At 43.5% G+C, this 16,315-nt stretch overlaps 1 protein-coding gene across 1 annotated transcript; it reads left to right on the top strand.

Annotated features, from left to right (window-relative positions):
• Positions 1-1,919: 1,919 nt before the first annotated feature.
• Grxcr2 (glutaredoxin and cysteine rich domain containing 2) lies at positions 1,920-15,083 on the top strand. The gene is made up of 3 exons (XM_075968760.1): positions 1,920-2,275; positions 8,111-8,338; positions 13,762-15,083. The coding sequence occupies exons 1-3, from the start codon at positions 1,931-1,933 to the stop codon at positions 13,942-13,944; spliced, it is 756 nt and encodes a 251-aa protein (XP_075824875.1). The 5' UTR covers positions 1,920-1,930; the 3' UTR covers positions 13,945-15,083.
• Positions 15,084-16,315: the final 1,232 nt, after the last annotated feature.

Genomic DNA, 16,315 nt, shown 5'->3' on the forward strand with positions numbered 1-16,315 from the left:
CAATTTCCTAACAACGATCATCCCTAACAACGATCTAGAAACATTTGTCGTTGACCCACAGATAGAACAGTCTTCAACCCTCCTCAAGATAACTTCTCTTTGCAGGACACAGAGACCACTATGGAAAGCCACAGCCAATCAGAATGCAGATTTGGAGCCCAGTCCTAATGGATACATATACAAAACACCCCTGCGCCTAAAGCTCAGAAAACATGGAAGAGGTGGTGAGAAAATTGTCAGAGCCAAAGGATCAGGGAGATTGCTGTGAGATTGTATCTCTTAGTAGTATCAGAAACTACACTTATAAAGTCTCACCTCCAAGTGTGACCTGAGGAAGGATGACCCCAATGGACACACCAAACTGAATGAAGAAAAACCCACGAGGTTTTAATGCTACACAGAACTACAGACAACCGAGGAAAGCTGGGAACACGAAAGGTGATCTTCCTTTCCCAGGGAGGAGCGTACCATCTGGTTGTCCAGTGCCAAATGGTCAGTCCTAAGAACACATATATGGGTAGCATATGGACTGAACAGGTTATATTTAGGAACTCTCTCTCTCTCTCTCTCTCTCTCTCTCTCTATATATATATATATATATATATATATATATATATACACACACACATACATATATATAACTATATATATATATATAACTAGTAAAAAGAGAGAGATCATGAATTTGAAGGGGAGTGGGGAGGGGTATACAGGAGAGTTTGGAGGGAGGTAAGGGAATGGAGAATGTTGTAACTGAGTTGCATGAAAGGGGTCGTTATTAATGAAAGAATCCCTAGAAATGGCCGAGGAGTATGAGAACTCAGCTTGGGCAAGCAAATGCATCATTGTGTCCCTGGCAAAGACAGAAAGAATTTATCCCATCATTCCAGCTCCTCGGATCCAAACCGCCCCTTAGACTCAGTCCAGAAACCCTTTCTTGTTCAGTCCTTGTAGTTTCTTCTCTTTAAGAGCGCCCCCTTTGTAGAATAATCATCGATTCATTCATCAGGGGACACTTTACTCCCCAAGCACGAGGTTAGCCTTTCACATGGGTTAGGTCTGATTTCTATGCAGGCCTGTAGGGTTTCACAGGACTCATATCTCCGATATTCATCTCACTCACTATCTCAGAGATGGGAATTTGCTGAGTTCAAAAGGCTGTAGGGACTGTGCAGTAGTTGCAAAGGAAGACTTTTATTTACTTATTTTTTTTGTCTTATATGTTTGAGTGTTTTGCCTGCACATATATCTGTGTGAAACATGTGCCTGTGGAGCCCCCCCCCCAAATAAAAGGGTGTGAGAAGCCTTGGAAGTGGAGTTATAGATGGTTGCTAGTCACTGTATGGGTGCTGGGAGGTAAACTCAGGTTCTCCGGAAGAGCTCTTAACTACTGAGTCAGTCACTCGGCTTCTGGACCCTCTGATTTTTCCTAGTCTAAGAAGAAATCCCAAGAAACTGCTTTGTATCCCGAGCCTCTGTTTGAAAAGCTGGGGGCCAGACATGGTGTTAGAGTCCCATGGGCATGTATTTGAACCTCCTCACTAGGCTATAGCTGTTTCTGGTAACGATAACAAGGTAATTGCTAATTGACCAAGTGTTACAGGGTTGGTACTTTATCATGGTAATCAATGTATTCTCCCCCAGAGTAAGAAAAACCAGAGTTTGGGTAAAGTTAGGGGTACGCTTGAGACCAGGAAGAGGACTCCTTTTGTTCTCTGTTCCTTCTACTCCACGTAGCCATGATCACCTGCCTATTCAGGAGGTCTATCAATATTTAATGTGCGGGTGTCAGTTGCTGTAATTGAGCGTTCTTCAGAACCAACTTGAATTAATCATATGCAGAAGGAGAGAAAATAAAATGCCCTTTTCTCAGAGCCTGGTTCCACTGGCTGCTTGGAAGCCTAGAAACCGCAGTGAGAACTTCCTGCTGATGGAGGACTCGGAAAAGAAACTGAATCAGAAGAGCGACAAGAGCGACGACAAACCCAGAAAAGTACGATTTAAGATCTCCTCTTCCTACAGCGGCCGAGTGTTGAAGCAGGTTTTTGAGGATGGGCAGGAATTAGAGTCACCCAAAGAGGAATACCCTCACAGTTTTCTCCAGGAGGCCCTTGAACCAATGGATGGTGTCTATGGGTCAGGGGAAGCCCCCAAGCCTCAGCTGTATTCCCCTAAGCTGACTGCTCAAAGGATCAGCGTGTTTAGAGATGGCAGTGCCTACTCTCTGGCGGGCAGCCAGCCTCTGTTCAATGACTACAAGACGAATGACCATAAGGTTGGTATTGTGTGAGGTTATGGGCTTTTAGGGTAGGCTCCTTGAAATATGTCTAGCAAAATACCAAGGTGCTTCAAGATAAGCATCTCTCTCAAGTTCAGCTACTGGCCAGAGCTGTAGGTACATCAAATGGGGAGCCGTTATTAGAATAATATTTCTTGGACAACAATAACACGCAGGTTGACTACTCACTGGAAAGTGTGAAGAGCATAGGCAGCGTTCAGATTCCATCCCGGGTAATACACTGTAATTGGGTCTTTGGCTGAGTTTCCTTCGTGGGTAAATTAAATAGAGGTGCAGCGGTTTTCGAGTTGCCAGCCTGTCGTTTTGGAGAATTATGCAGCAGTAGGTCATTCCGTTTCCTGAAAGAATTGAATATTTGAAGGTACCCATTTTGCTCCAGCCAATTACTCTGCTGTATTTTATCCGTGACTTGTTTTTTTTTTCCCCTCCTTATCACCTTCCTACTGCCTGCTTTTTAAAATTGTCGGTCTATTTATTTAGTTTTGCCTTCCCAGTGCTCATTAATACGAACACTAGGTAGCTGGAATCCTGGGAAGAAATGGTGAAAAGCAAATCAAACAGAGGAAATGTTTCTTGGAGAAGAAGTTTGAACTAATAGTTCAATGACGCAAACTCTTCCTGCAGGTTTCCTTAGCTTCTCTGGAACAAGGGATAATCAGAAGCCCCCGAAGGACTCTATTTTAAGCTAAGACAACATGGAAAATACTCAGTAGTTTCCAGACTCTTAGGAGATGGGTTTGTGCTTATGGTAATGGAAGTATGAATGTTGTTTCTCTTAACGATCACCTATGTGTAATGTATCTAAGTTACTAATGATAACTATAACATGATTTGTCTTCATCTTGGGAGGGTTTTTTCAGATAATTATTTTTAATCATTTTTATTGTTCATTTCCTAAGAAAATAGGTATTGCAGGCAAATGTTTTGGACTTGTTGATATTGGCAAAAAGATAATTGTAATATCCAGTTATCAAAACCAATAGCAGGTTTCATTTTTGTATGAAGGGGTTGAGAATGAAAATCCCTCATGTTAGTAGAATGTTTTATGCATTATAAAGTGCTGCCATGGATTGTCTTCTTCTATGTCCGTCATAGTCTTATCTTTACCTCATTCTCAAGGAAAAAGGCGAGGTATGGTCATCTCTATTTTGTGAAGGAGGAAAATTATGTGCCAAGTTGATTAAAGGCCACACATCACTGTAAGGACCTAAGGTGTTGAGTCAGAATAGGGATCTTGATCCCCTGATTTTCCATACTTTAATCTCTATATCATGTTTCTTTTCAACAAACAAGATCATTACATAATAATGATGGTGGTGATGATGTTCTTGATATTGCTATTTATTTGTGTCCTAGGCACTGAGCTATGTTTTCTGCTTATAATAGTCCTTTGCAACTGTTTCTTATTTGGAAGCTGAGATTTTTTAAAAGGCATAGTTCATAAAAGCTATGATAGATAATTTAAGCTAATTCAGATGCCGACTTTGGCACATGTATGAATGATTTGACATAGATTTACAAAATTAGATTAAAACAAAAATATTCCAGAGGTCATGTTGAAAGTTGAATTCCTGTTGGGGCTCGTTATTTCTTGCTTTCTCTGTGTTTCCACCAATGACTGCATCCCACTGTCATCAAGCTCTAAGTGTGGCAGTATGGTAGGGACCGTGATGGATCTGGGCAGCCCACCTACTGAAACAGTTCAGGATGGTATTCATGAAAAGCAAGGAAACAAAATCTGGAGCTTCATGACTTCCCAAAAGTGGATGGAGCTATAAATTCACCCCACTTAAATGCTGCCTATGACAGCGTGATGGGTTGCAGTTAAGTGCAGTGATTCACTTAAGCATTTGGAACCCAAACAGGTATTTGTACATCACTGCTTGCAGAAATTCACCATCAATTAGAGGTGGAAACAACTTAAATATTCATCAGTTGGTGAATGGCTACACCAGAAGTGGTATGTATACATAATGGAATATCACAACACCTTAGAAAGTTTTGATATGCTTCAACATGGATGAAGCTTGAACACATTAGGCTAAATGAAATAAGCCATAAGCCGTGCATAACCAGGGAGACCCGTACCATTGCAGCGACATGACGTACTGATGGTACAAATCAATGGAGACAGAAAGTGGATGGTTGTTGTCAGGCTGGGGTAGAGAAGATGTCACTCTTTATGGACTTAGCATTTCAGTTTGGGAAGATACAGTTCTGAAGATAAATGTTGGACAACAATGTAAATTTCAGGGAACTCTATGCCAATAAATGGTTAGACGAGTAAGCTGTCTGTTATGTGTATTGTAATGATAAAAGCAAAACATGGGCTCTGATGTCTGTGTGAATTTGGGCAAACTCACTTTCTTGAGCCCCAACGACATCATCTTGGCCTGAGAATAGCTAAAGTGCCTTCCTTAGAAGGGCTATTAAGATGATTAAAACAGATAATTCCTGCAAGTACCTGGCACCCGATATATGTTTAGCAAACGGTACCTATTGTTGTAGTGATGAACAAATTCTTAAGGAAATGTTGAGTCTACCTTTTATTTTATGTCTTGGGTATAAAAGGTGGTGATAGGTAATAAAAACACATTAAGGAATTAAAACTCACTGAAATGTGTAGGGTTCATGAAATTGTGGACAGGGAAAGGAAGGAGGTGACATTTACTTAACAGATTTATATGTATTAAATGGTCTCATAATATTTCAATGAGAAAGGAAATTTCAAATTGAGAAAACAGATGGTTACAGGATTTACAGATGAAAATAACCTGTCCATCTAACATAGTTGTCAAATAACATTTGAATAAAATTTGAATTGGGTTTCCCTGAATCCTAGGCCTATTAAATTTCTAGTATCTAACAACGCTTCTCTGTATTCATTAGTGTCTGGATAACCGTTTATAGGCATGTGGCTATAGAAACCCGAATGTGTCCAGATACTTTCCAATATACGCTGCCATTCTAGACTGTGTGCAAAAGGCTAAAAGATTCTTGGCTCCAGCTGGCCCTCTATCCTGCAAGAGTGGATCTTCCTCACAGGAAGATGTAACCAGACCTTGTAAACTATAGTTGCACCCAGAGAGCTTTGCTCTGGCTAGCAAGAGGACTGAAATTAAATACACGTTCAGAATGGTTGGGGTCCTTCATCTTTGGAGTAAAAGTATTTGCTGTCTTAGATGTTGATCGGTTTGGGGACAGAGGGTTGAAGCAGATGGTCATCCATTCCTTGAGCACAGTGAGAGTTTAGTCTTCAAAAGAAGAAACTGAAAGAAAAAGAGTCCTGGATATGAGGAAACTTCCTGGTAACTGAACCGTTTGGCTATTGCAGGAAGTAGAAACAGAGCCTTCCAAAAGTACCACCACCCTTATCTCCCGATGTCAGAAACTGATAATCCAGAGTGTGAAATGGGAATCCAGTGTGCATAAAACAAAAGGAAATGGAATTGGATCCCCTGAAGAAGGAGAAAAGAAGGCCAGACAGGAAGCCTGTGGCTTAAGTAATCATTGAAAAACCCCATGGCTGTTTACTGGAGTCTGAATGTTGACATCTTGTTCATGTTAGATTCCAACTGAATACCTAAATATGAGAATGTTTAACTCTGGCAGGCTGGGTTTATACAATTCTAGAACCAGGAAAAATATTTCATGCTGGGGTGTTTGGCTGTACAGCATGAGTGTGCATACACTATTGAAAAATAGTTTTTAATAACAGCAGCAATGACGCCCACACTTGCATATTATCAACAGCTTTTGCAAACCCCACTTTTCTGTATCTTTCCTATCATCTTCCATTCTCAGAAGATGATATCATCCTTAGTTACTTGACTGAAAATATATAACCAGTTGGAGAAGGGCCCTGGAGCTTGGCATCAACCCCCGTTTTTGAGGAAGAGTGAAGATAGGGTCTCTCTGGGCAGCCTTGGCTGTCCTAGAACTTGCTCTGTAGACCAGGCTATCTGAAACTCACAGAGATCAGCCTGTTTCTGCCTCCAGAGTGCTGGGATCAGAGGCATGCACCACTATGCCCAGCTAGCATTAGCCCCTATAGTGCCGAACTTGACGATGTTGGAAATTCCTAGCAGGGAGATTTTCTAAGAGGTGACAGAACTCAGGAGTTTCAGCACACATGTGGAAGTTCTCTTGCATTTAAGTAACTAGCTACCAGTTGGATGTCAAGGCGCATGCAGATGACCAAAATGGAGTGTATCAGAATACACGACTGCACTGTGTCTTGTAACTAGTGGACACCAGAACTGGAATCCAAGGCTCTTTCCCTCCCAGCTGTGCAACTGGGCAAAGCTTGTGTATTCCTGGTCAAGTGGTCCCTGAGTGGTTACTCTGCCTTTGTCTTTCCCTCTCTTGGTCCTTCTCCTCCTTCTCTTCCACTTTCTCCTTCTCCTCTTCTTCCTCTCCCCTTTCTTCTCCTTCGTCTTCTGAGTCTTGGACATTCTGAGCCCTAGGCCTCACATATGCTCGGCAAGCTCTCTGCCTTTGAACTACAGCCTTACAATCCTGTCTTCCATCTAGCTTCTTCAGTGTGCTATAGTAGTGTCTTTTTCTTTTATGAGCAAAACATTAGGTAACACATGGTAAACCCATAGAAAGAGACATTAACTATTAACAATGAATGTTTAGAAGTATATTCATACAAGTATTTCATATTATCTGAATAACAAAAATGGATTATGACAGGGTATATTCACTAATGTATCTTTTTGTAATTTGATGTATATATTTTAATATATATGATATATAGAGATATATTTGGGGAGAAAAGAATGCTTGTGGATTGTGTATATAGGTGTTAAGAATATAGGAGTTTGGAAAACAGACATGGTGATAGATGCCTTTAATCTCAACACGTGCAACCAGATGCACGTGGATCTGGATGAGTTTGAGGTTAGCCTGGTTTACATAGTGAGATTCAGGCACCAAGGCTACACAGTGAGACCCTGAAAGATGGAAGGAAAGACAGAAAAGAAGAAAGGAAACAAAGAACGTGGCTTTAGGGACTAGAGAGTTGTCTCAGTGTTTCAAAGCACTTCCTGCCCTTGCAGAGGCACCAAGTTCAGTTCCCAGCACCCACATGGAGCCCACAAGCATCCATAACTCCAGTTCTAAGATATCCAACATCCTCATCTGACCTCTGCATGCACCAAACATCTGTGAGGTGCACATATATATGTAAGCAAGACACTCATACACAGAAAGTAAAAAAAGAATGAATCTAAAACTTCCAAAAAAGTACTAGGTTTGAATTCCAGCCACACTTTCCAAGTCGCTCTGTCACTTTAGTGAGGTATTTGACCCCATTGGGACTTAGTCTGCACCTGTAGAGAGTGGAAATCATACCATATCCTCCACAGAGATGTTTGGTAGGGAAGTGTTGTCAGTAAAATGCTTAGCATGATGCCTGACACAGTGTTCAGCAAGTGGTATGTGCTAAGATTATTTACACACAGACAAATAGAGAAATATTCAAATGAGACAAAAAGAGTCCCTTTGCATGTGCCCAGCTCTGCACTGGCTTTCCTGGGGGACAGTGGGAACAGATGCTCTGGACCCTGTTCTCTACAGTCCTGCCCGCCGAGTGGTCCAGCTTCCTTGGTTCCCATCCTCAGCAAGAAGGAAAGGGACTCTTCTTACTTTTAGAAAGAATAAACAAACCTTGGAAAGAAGCCTTGGAGTGGGATGAGTCAGAGTTTGGGTGGGTGCAAAACTCTTCTCTCCTGTTGGGAAGGGCATTGGGCAGCTTCTGCCACCCTGAATTTGGTGATGGCTGACGCCCACTCTCTGTTTCTCTAGCCTCCACCGATTATAGATTTTGGGAAGATAATCATCTACACGAACAACCTGAAAATCATCCGGACCCCGATGGACAAAAGGGACTTCATGAGGAGAATCCTCCAGAAGGAAGCAGTTGCTGAGGAGGAGGCTCTGATGAGCACAGGAGAAAACGATGGCGACAGGGAGCAAAATGACAGTCCCCTGCCGGAGACGGAAGGCACATTTCTCCATAATCAGCACACACAGGTGTGTCAGCACCATTGTTTCCCCCCAGGCTGGCCCTGCAGCAGCGGCCTGCCCATTGTTCTGCTCCTGCAATACCTCCCGAAACATTTTTGAATAACAACACTTAATATTTGCTAAAGTGTGAGGGAATTTTAACACCTATTGGCTTATAATGGCATATTGCTAATATAAATTCACACTTATTTTATTATATATAATATATTATATTAATGACTAGACATTCACATTTTAAATATTTATAATCTTTAATTTTTTGGATGACTTCTTTTCGCATCTGATTAGGAATCCATTGCTTTTCTTATGAGTTGTGGCTTATGAACCCTGGGTTTTAGAGTTGGGGACAAATCAGCTCTGTTCTATTTTATTTATTGATTTTTTTCTGAGACAGAGTCTATAGCTCAAGCTGTCCTCAAACTCTTAACATAGCTGAGGATGATTTTGAACTTCTGATCCTTCTGCCTCTACCTCTGGAGTGCTGATACCATAGGTAGATGTGCTGCTACACTAGGCTCACATGGTTCTGGGCATTAAACCCAGGGCTTCCTGCATGCTAGGCAAGCACTCTACCAACTGACCTACATCCCCAGCCCCAGTTCTGCCCTTCCCTTTTGTATGGGTTCACTCGTGCCTCTGTTATTGGTCAACAACTCAGTCCGCAATCAGTGAAGATACTGTAAAGTCTTGAGTCAGTTTGAAGGTTTGGGTGACTTGAAACCGGTTCCATTTGTAAACCCACAAGACCAAGCACCTGTGAACCGCAACACACTGAATTTTTGTAGTCTATTGAAAGTGAACAATGGAGCCGTATGTTGCTGTCAGCACTGACCGCCACACTCCAGGGTCCCTTGTATGCAAGTTTGTTTCTGTGGAACTCACTGTAATATCCCATGAGGTGGCCCGGAAAATGAAAGAAGGGCTTTGGGGACCTGAATGATGTCCCTGCGCTGAGAGGACTGAGGTGAAGAGAATGAGGAAGTCATAGCCATCTCTGAGTGATGACTTTAGGCCAAGGTGCCGAGTATTTCTACTCTCATTTCTCTACCTTACATGACGACCTAGTTCTCCACCTTCCCTCTTAAAACCTCTCTTCTCTCTTTCGCTCCTGGCCCATCGACTCCACCAGAACTCTTTCTTGGACTTCAAAAAAAAAAAAAAGGCTCCAGAAATTTGGCTCACATCCACCCTTTGAACTGATTTCACACCCAATGTGGCACTTTGGAAATGAGAACCTTTGTTTCTGCCACTCCCTTCCTAGCCCTTCTACCCCTCAGAGCTTTCCATGATGCTCCATTGCTTGGGATAAGACCAAATCTCTTTATGTGTTTTAGAAAGTCCCGGGTTGCCTGGCTAGTGTTAGTGTCTCTGGTTTTATCTGATACACATCTCTTGTGCCCTTGCTCCCTCTCCTCCCTCCACTACCCGTCTATCCATCAGTCCATCTCTCATAGGTTCTTTCCACTCTCTTGCCAGAGGCAGATCCCTTCCTCAAGCAGTGGTCCCCAGGTCTTCTCTTCTCTTGCCTTTAGTTCCCGATATCTCAGTGGAGGTTGCATCCCTGAGGGCCCTCGATGGCTCCCATGAGGATGACACACCCAGAATCAACCCATTAGGACTTGGCACACCTCTTCAACTTTACTTTCTTGTTTGTGATTCTGTGGTTAAGATTTGCTTATACCTACCAGGATTTGATCTCCACAAAGGCAGAAGCTGTGTTCATGGTGGATGCAATATTGCAGTTCCCAGGTTCAAAAAAAAAATAACAACAACAGATAAACAAAACCTGGTACATAATTGATGCTCAGCCAGTATTGTCTGTGGTGGGAAACATAATGGAATTTGGAACCAAGCATCAGCTGGTAAGAAACACGCCACTGTTGCTTCTTTTGTCTTCTACAAAAAGTCTGTAGAACCCAGCATGGCAGCGAGGGACAGCCTGGACATTGTAAACATCACCTTTCTTTTGTATAAATCTTTAGTTCTATTATTTCTCTTATTGTATTGTAACTTGGGGGGGGGAACACTTCCCCCCTCTCCCCCCACACAGTAAGAAATAGGCAGGTGCAGATCACTCCATAGCCCTGAAAGAAAAGGCAATGGTGGCAGGTTCCAGGTGACAATCACCTTTCAATTCAGTTTCAAGGAATCCAGATCTGTTTTCTTCTGTAGTGCTGTAAACAGGGGCAGAGTTGTGTGGCAGAAGCTTGCCGGGAAAGGTTACACTTCCCTTGTCTGTTCCTTAAACTCTGGTTGACATTACTATTTGTTTCTGCGATCCCTTGTGCAAAGAATGCCCAGACAAGTTTTATTCTAAAAGAAAGGGTCAAAGAACATCAAGGAAACCCTTCTGGCTAAGGGGCACTTTGCTCTGCCGTTTGTAACTGGGAAGAGAGAGCCCGATGAAACAGTAGAGCAAGGCAGAAAGCCGGGCCACCTTGAACCTCTATCAGCTCTAAAGCAAAGGAGAAGAATAAAGGAATCAAGCCCCAGAGACATTTGCAAGGGGAGGATTCTGGCTCCGTGCTTGGTGAGACTGTCTCTGTAAACCTCTGGGCACTTTAATGCACCATGAGGCGATCTCATCTTTGAGGTAGAAAGCTAAGATAATAACAACAGTAATAGCTACTGATTTCTGAAGGCCCACGAGAGACAGCTACCATTCTCAGTATTTGTCTGTGCAATAGTTCATTTCCTTCTCATGAAGACCCCCTGGAGCATGTATTACCAACAGTCTTCTCTTCCACTAGGGAAGCTGAGACTCAGAGAGGTCAAGTAACTCACTAGAGGTCACTAGAGACAGCAGTCCAATTAGGTTCATACCAACGTTATGAGCACAAACACTGCAGACTCTGGCTTTGTGCTGGTCGTTGTCTGCAGAGCTGTGCAAGCTGGCATGTCTGAGGGGAGCAACAGGAGCACCCTTTTCCTGGTCACAGAGTGACAAAAGAGTGACCAGAGGAGGAAGTGCATTGGTAGGATCTGTTTGGGTCTTGATTCTAAACTATGCCATGCAGCTATATTTTATCCCTGGTGCTAAATATTTTGAGAAGAATTTTAAGGAGAGGGTTCCTCTGATTCTTGTGCTGGCCCTTAGGGCTCTTTCCTTTTGGTTCAGCCTTGTCCAGACTCCACGTGATAGTTTTTGCTTTATCTTGTATTTTATGTTGTCATGTTTGGTTGTGATGGCCTAGAAGCCTGTTCTTTTCTAATGAGAGATGGAGAGGGGGTGGATCCAGAAGGGAGGGGAGGAACTGGGAGGAGCAGAGGGAGAGAAAACTGTATCAGAATAGATTGCAAGAGAAAAGAATCTATTTCCAATGAAAGGGGAAAAAAGAAAAAAAAGAAGAGAGTTTCTCAGACCTGCTTATTGTTGTGTAGGGTAGATCAGCATGTGAACAAATACTGTGCCAGGCACTACTTTAATAATAATAATGATAATAATATTATTATCTAAATGTGACTCTGGATGTCTGGGAAGTGCTGATGAAGCCACTGTAAGGTTCCTGTCATCGACTCAGGAAGGGTCAATGGAATGGGAGACTTGCTGGTTGGGGGTAACCCTGCGTGGAAAGGAAGAATGGGTGGGTAAGTCTATCTGGAAAGAACTGAGCAGCTGACATCTGGAAACAGGTGGGAGTGGGCAGGGCTGTGTAGACACATCTATGGATAAGAGCCTAAGGCTCCCAGAAAAGGGAAAGGTTTAGATTTAAAAAAAATTGATCACTCTGAATTATGTGGTTTCAGAAGGAGGGCAATTATCTGTTGAAAGGGTTTTCCAAGTTGTGTTCCCCGAGATGGCCAGGATGATAGGCAATTCAACCGGACTGGCTTGAGCAGAGAAAGCTTCTCACAAGAATGGGTGTTGTACCAGAGTTGGTGCACCTGGGCTGGGAACCTGGGCGTGGGAGAACCTGAGATGGGTGTGAAAGGCCGTTCAGAAGCTGAACTGGACGGGGCTCCGTAGTAAATTCACCCGGCGGTGGTCTGGTTTGTAGCCCGCTCCTGGGGAAATTCTGCTTATAAAGAGTGTGAAATTGCTCATTTCTGTGAGATGTCTCAGACGTCTTAGCTCAAGACATAGCCGAGGGGCGTTTTTTGTTGATAGGAGACTGTGGGCTGAGAAGGAAACTGACTTTTACGGGGAGCTTGGGATATGGAATAGGAGAGGAGCCTGTGATTGCATGTGCTGTCTCACTTAATATTCCAGGACTGGGCGGGGGGCATTTCCTGCCTGTCCTGCCTGTTTTCTCAGTAGTGAGACAGAGTAGGAGAGGCTGAGCGAAGGTCCCGCTGTGCTGCCCTTATCAGACATCAGCTTCCGTTCTAGTCCATTGGCTCCACAGCCCCGAGCTCGTGTTTTTATGGAGAATTTCATACAAGTATAATCTTTTTTCATTTGACACAGGCTCTCACTGTGTATCCATACACGGTTTTGATCTAATCCACTTCCCATTCCCTTCCCTTCAACACGCATCCCCCTTGCAACTTTCCCTCCCTACTTCATAATCTTTTTCTCTTAAAGAAAAAACCCTGAGTCGACTTAGTGCTACCTATGAGTACACAGGTGTAGGCCCGTCTACCCGAACACAGGTTGCCACTCCAGGGTGGAACCCCTGGAGAAAACTGAGTCTTCCTTGGCCAGTAGTCAACAGTTGCCAGTAAGGTCTCCCGTGGGAGTGGAACTTCCTGAGCCTTTGTCCGCTCCGCAAAGACTGGGGCTTTAATCACTAGGCCTTACCCAGTTCTCAAAGAGAATAAAATAGTAGAAGAGCTCAGATCTAATCCATTCACTCACCCAGCCTCCCAGTGAGAAAACATCCCTTCCTGAGCGCCTGGTATTGGAGGGCCACAGTGAATGGTTGTATGAACAGTCAGAGGGGCATGGAGTCTGGTGCTCAGTCCCAAGGGATCAAAATCTACCTCCTCTTCTTCCAAGCTATGTGTCTGACATTACCAGGTCTGCTCAGTATGGCATTTCCCTACCGCCCTGGGTGAAGGTACGCCCTGGGCTGTTGTGGGGGTGCCATGCACGAGACACGGGAAACCCTTAGGGAAGGAAGCTCCTGGTTTCTTTGAGCACCCACTAAGGTTTGTCACATGGGCTCGTTCCTCTGTCTGGCAGAGGGAAAAGTCACGTCTGGCCTTTATTGAGCTTCCATCAGACGGGAACAAGGGTGATCAAGAGCAGAAAGTTGAAGAATGTCGGATGCGGCGGCAGAAGATAACGCGGTCCTGATGTTCAGCTGAGAAATCCTCTCTGATCCAACTGCTGTTCTGTGTCCTGGCCGTTTCCCCAGGAGCGCTTATGAGAAACATTTTCTACAGTTCTGCTCCAGTCTTTGCCAAGGCCTAGCACTGTTTTGATTTCTGTGAAAAGGGTGGGCTTGAATCGCTGATCTAACTGAAGCCTGACTTGTCCCTTGCAGGATGGGTTGGTCCCCGAGGACAACTGTCTCCACTGCCAGGGGTCCGGCATTGCCACCTGTTCTCTGTGCCACGGCAGCAAGTTCTCAATGCTGGCTAACAGATTCAAGGAGTCCTATCGAGCCCTCAGGTGTCCTGCCTGCAACGAGAATGGCCTGCAACCATGCCGAATTTGCAGCCCGTAGCCAGTAGCCCTGGTTCTCACATCCCCTTTTATTACACCCTCCCGTGTGCTCTCCTAATAAACCATCCCCCTTTCTCCTGCTTCTCTCGGAAAAGGAGCTATTGCAGCTGCTCTCGCTCCTAACACTAGCAAATCTCAAATTATTTGATGACATTTTGTAAAGCGGGTAACATCTCTACATGGGTCTAAGTAACGGGGGCATTTTTGAATTAGAATCGGCTTTGAAACGGGTTCTAAAATTATCCTTTCAGGAACACGTGCATGCATCTCACTTGATTTAGCTCAGTCTTCCCCCTGCATCAGTGAACAAATAAATAAATGTACACTTCAGGCAGTAGGTTGAAGTCATTTTCCGGGCTGAGGGCTATTTTGCAAAATTATGTGGTGAGAAAGGAATAAAGAAGTGGATTTCCAATGAACCAAATTCCTGTTGCTTGTCATGCATCTGAAATTGTTATTGGTCAAATTGAATTCTAATGAAGCAGAAGGGGGAAGATACAGCCAACACCAGGGGTCCTGAGAGGGCTCTGCAAGTAAAACAGTGTGTTCATTCCAGAGACAGGTGAGATGAGGAGGCCCTCTTGCAGCTGCTCCTGCACTAGCCAGGCAGGCAGAGAGAGCTCACTCCCGTTCAGACGAGGATGGTCTACGATCTTTCTGTGTGCCTTTAACTGGTGAGGTTAGAAAGCTACACCAAACCTATTTATGATAAATTTGGTGCTCAAGCACGTATTTGTGATAAGAATTCTGCCAGCTCCTCACTAAATTACCAAAAACACGGGTCTATTTTAGGACTCCGATCTAGCCAGCTTGTCTTTAGGAAGGACAGCAGGTGTTCCGCGCTGATCTAAGGGAACTCTAAGAGAAAAACAGAGAGGGCTGATAGACATTGTGTTTTACCGCCCACTAATGTGCATGTGAAGGGCGACTCTTCCCTCTTAAAGACAGTTATTAAGTTTTAAAACCACGTTTGTTGATGAACTTTTGTAGCTTGAGCATCCACTCTCCACACTCCGTGAGGATGCCACAGAAATCTGTTATCTAGTGCTGCTTGTCTCCCATAATGGTTCTGACTTTATAGCTTAGTAATTCTTCAAGGTTTGTTATTCTCTTCAACGCTGTTAAATCTACAGTGGGTTGCGTGTGGGTAATATGGATGCTTCTAATAAAAAGATGCAAACACACTCTTTGAAGCCACGGTGCTCTTGTCTGCTTTCTTGTTGCTTACATGACACCTTTGGGACTGTGTGTGACCGCTCCCTGCCTCCGTGTGTGCACCTTTCTCTGTCTTCTCAGCAGAGCAGAGCAGAAGGAGGGGTGATGTCAAGAGACCTTAAGTACTTAACTCTTAGATGGGAGCATTCTGTCACAGGCATGGTTTGAGTACCCTTCCCACCACACACACACACACACACACACACACACAAGGGCTTGAGACTTTGTGTAACCCAAAGATGCCAGACCTTTGGTATCTTGTGGGTCTTACAGTTTAAGTGGAATCAGCATGCAACAGGTAGTTGAAGCGTAGTGTGGCTTTACTAAGATGGGCTAATATGGAATGGGATTAATATATTTGGAGAAAAAGAAGGATACATTGTTAGCTAGCCTTAGTCGGTTGTTCTTTCTGTTTGTGCTGGGATTGCATCCAATGTCTGATATATGCTAAGCACATGTTTTACCTCTGAGGTATCTTTATCTATCTACCTCTGATAGGTTTAGGGAGGCTACCCAAAGGAGAAGATGTGATAATGTTGGCTTGTCTTTCTTACACACACACACACACACACACACACACACACACACACACACACACACACACAGAGTTGTGATTCCATCACCTGTCCTGAATGCTCTTAAGAGTGGCTAGCTTTTTAAATAATCACACAATAAATATGTCTAATAATGACTACACTAATTGTGTTAATTCAGTAGGTAGGTATTTATTATTGTGATGGAAACAACATCTGACCTCTTAATAAGGTATTAAATACATAAAACCTTACTGCTGGTGATCACTATATACTTTTGGAACCATGACCCAAGAACAAATTTTCTTCTTTGAAAAGAAACCAAACCAAAACAAACCAAATACCCACTGAGCATCAAGGATGTAGAAGTAGGCAAAAGGACAAAATCCTGTTTCCTCTGGAGCTTATATTTTGGTAAAAGAGGATAGATGCATATATATATGCATATATATATATATGTAACACTCATATATGCTATAGCTATATAAAATACGCTACAGAGAAATATGCATTTATACAATACAACTATATGCATGTTAGAAGGGGATAAATCTACATTAAAATAAAGCGCCGCAAGGGACTGAGAGCTGGACGTGGTGTGGACGAGTGACCTAGAAAAGTGGC

The sequence above is a fragment of the Microtus pennsylvanicus genome, chromosome 4 (assembly GCF_037038515.1).
Source record: "Microtus pennsylvanicus isolate mMicPen1 chromosome 4, mMicPen1.hap1, whole genome shotgun sequence".
Lineage (NCBI taxonomy): Eukaryota > Metazoa > Chordata > Mammalia > Rodentia > Cricetidae > Microtus > Microtus pennsylvanicus.

Bases quoted from the DNA above. Each gene is read 5' to 3' on its own strand.
- Grxcr2 (XM_075968760.1), top strand. From the start codon at position 1,931: ATGGAGGACTCGGAAAAGAAACTGAATCAGAAGAGCGACAAGAGCGAC. The intron at 2,276-8,110 runs GTTGGTATTGTG...CTGTTTCTCTAG, and splicing joins ACAAGACGAATGACCATAAG to CCTCCACCGATTATAGATTT. The intron at 8,339-13,761 runs GTGTGTCAGCAC...TGTCCCTTGCAG, and splicing joins TCCATAATCAGCACACACAG to GATGGGTTGGTCCCCGAGGA.